This window comes from Zonotrichia albicollis, chromosome 5 (assembly GCF_047830755.1).
Source record: "Zonotrichia albicollis isolate bZonAlb1 chromosome 5, bZonAlb1.hap1, whole genome shotgun sequence".
Classification (NCBI taxonomy): Eukaryota; Metazoa; Chordata; class Aves; order Passeriformes; family Passerellidae; genus Zonotrichia; species Zonotrichia albicollis.
In genome coordinates, this window is record NC_133823.1 from 11,965,142 (window position 1) to 11,974,687 (window position 9,546).

Here is a 9,546-nt window from a genome sequence, read left to right on the forward strand (position 1 = left end):
GAGAGAGCCAAAACCTGTACTCATTCTGACTCTTCCTACTCCACTTGGCATCTCATTAGCAGTGACAGCTCCTGCTGCAGGTATACAAAAAAAAAAAAAAAACCAAAAAAAAACCCTTCAAAAATATCGCCAAAGCCCCCCAAGAATCTCACACTCATTGAGAGTTGGATCAACACAGGGAGAATTCAGACTAAATACACAGTATTTATCCAGTGTTGTATTCTTTAGCTTCCAACAAATTGCACTGCAGATTTTTAGGAGCTCAGAACTAAACCTCTTACATTCCTTTCATGAATCAGAATAAGGATTCTCTTATCAGGCACCTTTAAATTCACTTTCACTGAAGCACAACTTCCTCCATCCAGAAGTTATTTATAAACCACATTGATCCTAACTTGTTTAACTGAATTGGAATCCCCCAAGAAATATTACATTTCCATTTTAAAAAGCACAAGTGCATGCCACTTGTATTTACTGATTAGTAACAGTAAGGAAAAATGGGTTTGTGCTACTTTAAAACACATTTAACTGTCATAAGAAAAGGAAGAATCAGCTATTGCTAACTCATCTTTCCAATATTTAGCTTGAACTAGACAACTTGGTGATTCAAAACCTGACACAGGAAATAGACAGCTTTGAGTCACTCTTGTTTGTCTCTCTATCACATTACTGAAACTACTGAAACTTTAAAGTGTAAAGATACACTTGAAGTATGCTTGACTTTGGAAATCCAACAATTTCAAAATGCCTTTTTTTTTTTGTTCTTTTTTTTAAGCAGTACAGTCCTGTACTAACAAAAATCAATCCTTCAGAGTTTTAGGTGAAAAATACAATCTCATACGACTGAGGAGAGAAAGGGAAAGGAGCCAGTGAGAGGACCCACATTGTGTTACTGTTGTGCCCTGCAAGCCACTGATAGTTCTATGAATTAGAGGGAGTGGCAGCAGTATCTGCTATCACATGTCAAGATGTTACCCAGTGCAGGCAGCATCAAAGTCACTGACAAGGCTGTCTGTCAGGCAGGAAGAGGGATCCAGACAATTGCATCAGTTATTCACACCTAAAGAATCCCCATAACGTTTGCTGCCAGCTTTATAAGTGAAATAAGAAAATTGCTAAGGGAGTGAAATGCTGAAATGCAGTGTCTATTGCAGTCTCACAAATTACACATCTCCCACAAATTAAAGAACAATAGTGCACCTACTGAGTTTTATACATTACACACCACTCAGAGCAGCTTATCACACTCACATATCAATTACACCAAGTGCAAATCTCATATTTTACCAGTTCTAGAAACAGGGAAATATTTTAGCTATTATCGAGATGATATTTTTCGTTGAAAAGACTAAAACAGACAATTTTCTAAAAATTGTCAGCAACTGTTGTTTAAGAGGCAATCATCTAAGCTCACTACACCCTGCTTTATTATCACATTCTCAAAATTGCAGTGAAACTCTTTGTGCAGAAAATGCAGTTTGGACACAAATGAATAGACCATTGTGTCTAGACCACTTCTGAAGCTGGGTTTTTGGAACAAATACTAATCCCATTTGGTTTCCTGACAGCAAATAAATCAAGTTCCTCAAAGAATTTAGATGATAACGTTTTCTTCTGGAAACACAAGGAGGGCCAATACCCTAACACTGGGGTTTTAGTGGGTTTTAACCACTGGGCTCCCTGTGCTTCCTCTACTTCAATTTGTCTTTAACTGTCTGTTGAACAGTGGCACTCCTTCACCAGCAGCAGCAGAAGGCAACTCAGCTTCAAACCTGTCACTCAAGGCACTCTAAAGAGGAGAGGCAACTGCAGAAACCTGAAATGTGGGAAGAAGGGTCTAACCTGTTTGTACTTTTCAAACAAGTATGCTGAAGATGTTTGTTAGAATAAGGTACAGCAACTAAACTAAGAATAAACCTGAGACTCTCATCTCAGAAAGGAAGGCAAGGCTTAGACCTGAACAGGCAGGATCTCAGCCTCTCTAAATATTACTCATGGGCTAGCCCAAAGTATTTCATGGAGCCCTCCCAGGCCAGGTGGCTCTGGCCAGCACACTTGGCTTCCACCACACACAGGAAAGCACCCTGAGCACTGCACACAAAGCCAATTTAACAGCACAGGATTCTGGAATGCTGTGGACACTCAAGCTGTGGACAGGATGCTCATTTGAGTTAGGGCTTTCCTCACCACAGCCAGCTCCATGCTTTCAAATTAAGTTTTGTATACATTGTATACATTACTGTACACGAGCAACTGAGAGCTTAGGGCAGTTGCCAAAATAATGTCTAGATGCTTGAGGAAGAGAAATTGAATTATTTCCCTCTAGTGTTCTTATCCAATTTTGGAGACACTTTTTTACTTTATACCCCAAGTTAAGATGATTTATACTGACACTTCAAGTCACAGATTTGGAATAATCCTCCAAGATCACAATGTGCAGTAACTAAATGTAAACTGGCCAAAGAATAACAGTTACACACCAGTGACATTTGATATGGCATTTTCTACTGAAGACAAAATCAGAAAACAGTGGTTTTTATTTACAGAAATGAGTTAATTCTGGTTTTAAAAATTTCACCATATCCAGGCAGCTACACTGATTAAACCACCAGCCAAAACCCTATCAGTTTAATGGAAACATCCTGACAGCATGGTTTCCTGGCTTCAGGAGTTTACCCTACCATAGGTGCTGTGCACTTCCGAGAACAAAGTGCCAGAGCACTATTAGTGGTTTATTTGAAAATTGGTATAGCAAATCATCCTACCACATATTTAGGTGACTACACAACTGTGTCTTATGTTAAATGGAAAAAATGCATTAGCACAATAAAATAACAACAAAAATACTAAGAACATGCATGGACGTGGTTATTCAATGCAAAAAACATGATTCCCACATAAAACACAATATAGCTAGCTATTTATATACACCGTGTATATACTCAACAATTAAACTCAGCATTAACAAAACACTAGCACATTTTAAGAGGCCAAAGGCATAGAACTGGTAACCAGCGCTGTCAGCACAAAACTAAGTCTGAAAATTCCTGAGCACACTTCTTTTGACAGAGGCATTTTCCAGCAGCCTCTCCACAGGCTGCAGCATACAGGCACGCCATGGTTGTGGTCAGTACGCGGTTCGCGGCCGCTCAGCTCGCAGCGCACCGGCAGCACCTAGCACCGAGTGACCGAGCGCTCCCGGGGGATTCACACGGCAGCCGGGGCTGCTCGGGCTCGGCACCGCCGAAAACAGCAGCCAGGCCCGGCCCAGGAACAGGGCAGATGCAACAGGAGTCCCTCGGCGCTGCCACCGCCTCTATCCCTCATTTCCCTCCGCGGACAAGAGCTGCAGAGGACCCGCGTCTCCAAGCGGCTGATGGGGAGCCCCAGGGAGAGGCTGGAGAACGCCGGTGCAGAGCTCCATGCCACAAAGGCGAGCGCCGCCGGCTCAAAGGCAAAGCTCCCGGCGCCGGGCAGCCGCCCCCGCAGCTCCCCCCGCTCCCGCCACTCACTCTTGGTCGCGGCGATCAGGTTCTTGCCATCCTTCAGCAACTCCTTGATAAACTTATTGGTCTTCTCCAGCTCGGCCTCGTGGGCTCTCACCCGCTCCCTGAACCAGGGGCTGTCCAGGTAGCAGTCGCTGAATTCCAGGGGCTGCAGCCCCATGGCTGCCGCTGCTGCCGCCGCGCCGGGCTCGGCTCCCCGCGAACCGCAGCACCGCCGCCCTCCGCAGCAGTGGCCACAAAGACGGAGCAGCGGCTCCCCCCTCTCAGGGCTGGGCGCGGGCACAGACAGCCGAGCTCAGCAGAGCCGCCCTCCCGGCAGCCCCGCCGGGACACGCCCGAGCGGGGCGGGCAGAGCCCACGGCCCGCCCCTTCCCCGCTCCCCGCGGCGGCTCCGGCTCCGGGCGGGGCGCTGGGGCCGCCCCGGTGCGCCCGGTGCCCGGGTAAGGCAGCTCAGCTGAGGCGCTGCGGGCGTCCCCGAGCGGAGAACGGGAGCAGGTACCGCTACCGAGAGAGCTCTGTGCTCCGCATGGACACCGCTGTGAGTTACCGATGGACAGGCACCAACCCCGCCAGGGGCAAGCGCGGGAGTCTGCACCTGGGACCGGACAGCCCTGGCTCCGTGTGTAGCCTGGGGAACAGGAGAGCAGCGCTGTGCAAAGGACCTGGGGGTGCTGGTCCATGGAAGGTTTAACGCGAGTCAGTGCCCTGGTAACCGGGAGGGCCAGCCCTGTCCTGGGGGACATCAGGCTGCCGATCAAGGGAGGGGATTGCCTTGCCCTGCTCTGCACTGGGGCGGCCTCACCTCGAGAGCTGGGAACAGCTTTGGGTGCCACATTAAAAAAACGGCATTAAGCTATTAGAGAGTGTCCAAAGGAGGGCTACGAGAATGGTGAAGGGTTTTGAGGGGAAGCCATATGAGGAGCAGCTGTAGTCACTTGGTTTGTTCAACCTGGAGGGAACTGATGAGAGACCTCATTGTGGTCTTCAACTTGTTCGTGAGGGGAAGAGGAGGTGTGGGCACTGATCTCTGTGGTACCCAATGACAAGACTTGAGAAAACAGCATGAAACTGAGTCATAGGTGGTTTACATTGTGTATCAGGAAAAGGTTTTTCACCCAGAGGGTGGTTGGGTACTTGAAAAGGCTTCCCAGGGAAGTGGTCACAGCCTCAAGCCTGACAGACTCAAGAAGTGTTTGGACAGCGCTCTCAGGAACATGGTGGGATTCCTGGGATGTCCTGTGCAGGGCCAGAGTTGGACTCAATGATTCTGATGGGTCCCTTCCTACTCGGCATATTCAATGGTTCTGTGACTGTACCAGTCACTGGGGCCCCTGCATCTCATGGAATCCTCTGTGAGCTTTAGGAAGGGGCCGAGCAGGCTCTCAGAGGGAGGATGCACAGAGCAGCACATGGGCTGCTTGAGCCAAAATTGGCTGTGGTGGTGGTTTTCTACCAGCTGAGAAGGCTGGTGTTGCTCACCCTGTCCCACTTGTGTCTGTACATGAAATACCCAGTAAAGGAGATACAGACTCACCTTCATGTCTTCATTCAATAAACTACTACAGTCTTGTGAACAAGAACTGTGGCAACAGCAAGACCCTGAGAAGACCACTCAATGCTGAATTGTTTCAGTTAAGAATGTTAGGAAACTAATGAAGAAGGCAGAAAAGGCTTATAGTTATATTTGTGTTTATAATTTAGCTATAATTCATGGTTTCAATGGTTTGACAATCCAGAGTGGTTTCGTGGGACTTTTTCAGATGATTGGAAGGTATATATATATTAGTCATGAGTGTCTACTTCGGGAGTCAATTCAATCTATTTTTTTCTGTATTTTGGCAAATTGGGTTCCCTTTCCCTTCTGAGATGAAGATAACTGGTGGTATAACTATCAAGCTTTTTCTGTATAACCCCATGCACTGACCTGGAGAAGTCAAGTATGGAAATAGGTGGGCACTTTACAAATCTCATTTTCAATTACTCCTGTTCATAAAGCTGTATATTGGGAAGTATTCAATTTTGCAAACATTTGGGTTTTTTAATACCTGTCCACTTCAGAGGCTGCTTCAGAAACCAGTCTGAGGATGTGTGTTACTCATCTGGCAGCAATCACAGAGCTCAAGTGAGTAAACATAGCATTTCTTGATCAAAGGGCAAGATAACATCCTCATTGTTTATGTAGATAAGGATGGTAAGAAAACACAATTATGTAAAGACAGGGCCAGGGAGAAGGGGCTTGACATGAAGGCTCAAGGGTAAGTGTAGTTTCTGAAAGCAGTCTGAAAATGAGTGTGGCCCCTCCAAATGAGATTCTGCCTAAACATGCAGATGATTTGCCTGAAGTCACAGCAGACCAGGAGGGGCTATTGAGAGCTGATCCTGAACATTCAGTTTTTCAGCCAAGTGTTCCACCTGCTAGATCACATTATCTGCTGATTCTTATTTTCTAATATTACTTAGCTGAGAAGTTTCTATGCTATTCAAAAATCAGTTTAAAAAGAAAAAGAAAACCACCTTAAATAACAAACAATCTTTATCTCTGTTTAGATTACTGAAGCAGCATTTCAAGTATAAGTATGTCTCCCATGGATAGTTCGTTTACTTTGTTCTGTAGTTGTCTCCAGCATTAAAGTTAGAATAATATTTTTCATGGCTGTTTTTAGTTATTTTAATTTCCCTATTATATTTTCACTAAAGTGCTGTAAAGTAGTGGGGTCCCATGCTTTGTGTGGAGTTGTTTGCACTGAAATAAAAATTATTTTAAAAACTGAATGTTTGTCTTAGTCGTGGGGATTTTTATCTGGCAAAAATACCCATCAGGTCTGAAATTTAGATTTGTCCTACTATGACAGGCTCATCAGGGGAAATTGGTCCACCTGCCTCAATCATGTGAAATAAAAATGTATTCCTTTCTAGTTGTAGCTAAGAATAGCATTCAGTCCAATTTATATAGATAAAAATAACATTTTTTTTCCCAAAATAAAGAAAGTAAACTTCTATTTACATAATAAAACAAGAAAGCAAACTCACTACTAAATTGAAATTCTACACTCTTTATCCAGGTAATCAAAACGACATGCTGGATTCCTACCACTACAGTTATTAAATATATGTTTTCCTAAACTTTACCCACAAGTTCGAAATACTGTCACACTCTGAAAAAGCAGAATTGTGATTTAAAACAAAAGATGGAACACCAAGGAGAAATAATAAGCTATTATTTATGCACAACAATTACCTATGTAATGAGCAATAAAAGGAGTTGCCCTTTTACCACTAATTACCACCACTAATTAAAGCTCCAAGTGGCTTTGTATCAGAAAAATCTCTGCTTTTCTGCCACTCCCTACTCAAGGTCATCAAATTTTACAGCCTTCTTGTAGCCTATTTTAAGAGACTATGCCACAGATTCATTATGTGAAGCTGTAGCAATATCCTGTCCATAAACTGTGTATTTATCTTTGCTTTGGTTGTTTTCCTTTGACATTCTCTGCAAACATGGTTTCAGGAAATACCCTCTTCAAGTCATTTTATACAATAGGCGTACACCAGCATATCATATGTTTTGTTCCATCTTACCTTCCTTGTGTTCTTTTCAGATCTCCATTCTGATTTTTATGGAAGATGATATTCTGATGTGTGGCTGATTGTGTCTCCAGGCTGCATGTTAAGGAGAGACAGGTTAGAAATTAGTGAATTTAGCTTTCAGTTTTACTGATGTTTTGTTACAGAGAATTGATATCAGCTCCCACCATTTCCAACACACAGCTGTGTTGTTCAAAACATCATTAGCAACAGCAGCCTTCCAAGGAATTATAATTTTTTTGTCTTTGTCTAAGCACTTTTACCTTTGTCATGGGTTTAATAGAGGGTTTAAAGAGTTTCCTTCTAATTCCCATTTCACTTATGACTGTGTCATCACAGTTGACTTGCAACACCTTAGGGGTCTGATGCACATGTGAGATACCTCGATGTTGCATGCTCCCTCTCATCCATCAGCAGTTCATATATAAAAACAGACTGGTCTGCAAGCACTCACCGTGCAGACCAACATTATTTATTCTATTCAGCCAATTTGATGATTATTATGGAAATCATGTATATATCTGATGGGCATTCCTTTCTGTGGGATCTCAGCACCTCAGGACTGAGGTGCCGAGCTACCGAGACCACCCTTGGGGGGCTCGGGAGTCTTGGAATGTTGCTAGAAGTGTTTGGTGGCTGGACTTTGATCTTACACGGGAGACGACACTTGTATGAGGATAGGAGGACTTCACTGGGGTGAATGGTGAAGGGATTAGTTAATTAGAGGGTGAGACACAGGGTTTAGGATTTATGTACAGGGGGGTTTAGAGAAGTAAGATGGAGGAATTGGGGCGTGTCTTGTCTTTCTTCTTCTTTTTCTTCTCTTCTATCTTCTATGATGATGGTGGCACTTTGGGATTGGTCATTACTAAAAGTGCACTGGGCAATAAGAATAAATGGTATTGGAGAAAAATGATAAATATTGTACACGTAACAATGGGTATAAAGATAGGTGACTGTCCGGAGGGCAGGAGAGTGTGCTCATGGCTGGCTGCTGAGCAGACCTCTGTCGGGCCGAAAGAAAATCTTTTAGATAAACAATTAATAAACATAAAGACCGAAAGAAGAACTGAAGCCTCTTCTCGTCCTTTGATACGCGGGCTGCCCCAAAGCCACTCCGGGCCTTTCCAGGCCCTTCAAACAGCCGAAAACCGGACACCTTTCTGTCACTCCTTTACAGCGCAAGCTTTACCCAACAAATTATTTTAGAAAACTGCTGTGTGTTTTGTCAGTGTTACAAAGCATTGTATCCTGGGGCCATTTTTTCCTGAAGTGTTCCATCACAAAGTTGTGAGTATGAAATTAACAAGTATCCTCCCCAGCCTTTTAAATGAATGGACTCTTGTGAATTTCAAGGGTTTTACTCTGCCATATTTTAGTAATATTCACAAATAGGTCAAATTAGCACACAGTTCTATTTCATTTATGCTTAAAAATATGCCCTATAAAGCATTTATGCTACCCACTAGCATTTCTTTCCTCTGACAAAAAATACAGCTGAATTAGTTTGGAGAACCATGGAGGGCCAGAGATAATTGCCCATTACAGTGTTTGGTGCAGACCAGCTCCTGCTACACCTCTCTGACCGCAGGTGATAATTGCATTGTGTTTTTTCTCTCCTTCTTGCTCATGATGTCCCACAGGTGCTAACATTTTCTTTGCCTCATATTATCCTCGTCTAGATGGAAAGCATAATTAAGACGAAGTCCAAAAAGGTTGTTCCCTATCTGTAACTAATTTAAAGTTCACAGCTTTTTTTTTTTTTCTTTCAAAACTGAATGAAGGCTTGTTGGTACCAATCAACAAATTGATTTAATATATATCCTCCTTTGGAGCTCAGTCCTCATATGAAGTATTTGATACTTTTTGATACCGATACTTACACATCCTCATGGACTTCATTCAGCCCAAGTGTTTTACCAGTTATATTTTTTCTAGCACAGCTCACAGTTTAGCTGCTACAGCGTTCCATTGAGACTCATGCTCCCACTCCGTACGTGCTCTTTTCATCTTGTTCAAAATGCTGGCCTGGCATTTTTACACAACGCTCATTTGTTTCTAAAAGGGTATGCACGCACAATATCCACAGCTGTAAAAGCGTGGAAGAGCTGCATTCATGCTTTAAAACGGGAAAGTAGAGATGAGCAGCTTCCAAACGCTTCATAATTAGTAAACAATGCCGCGGCCTGTTCCTGCCGCAGAAGTAGGACATGACCGAATGAACTCTGCCTTTTTAGAGCTGCACTCCGGGGCTCCGAACGGGGCTGCTCCCGACTGGGGCTGTTCCCGGAGCAGACAGCTCCACAGGGAAGGTAAGCGGTGGCACAGGAATGGGAGGGGGCAGGATACGGAACTCGGGATGTGGAGCCAAGCTCTGGATTTTGCTCCTCGCGGTCTGCGGCTGCCGAGCAAAACTCTCAATCAAAGGTCCAAGAAAAGCTTGTTTATTACTTAA

At 44.0% G+C, this 9,546-nt stretch overlaps 1 protein-coding gene across 1 annotated transcript in view; it reads right to left on the reverse strand.

Moving 5' to 3' along the window:
- Window positions 1-3,872, reverse strand: part of ARHGAP10 (Rho GTPase activating protein 10) — a 144,326-nt gene extending 140,454 nt beyond the window's left edge. The window contains exon 1 of the mRNA XM_005485312.4: window positions 3,513-3,872. Within this exon, the coding sequence (XP_005485369.2) occupies window positions 3,513-3,666 (154 nt within the window). The 5' untranslated portion in view covers window positions 3,667-3,872. The remainder of the gene's footprint in view (window positions 1-3,512) is intronic.
- Between the last annotated feature and the right edge of the window lie 5,674 nt (window positions 3,873-9,546).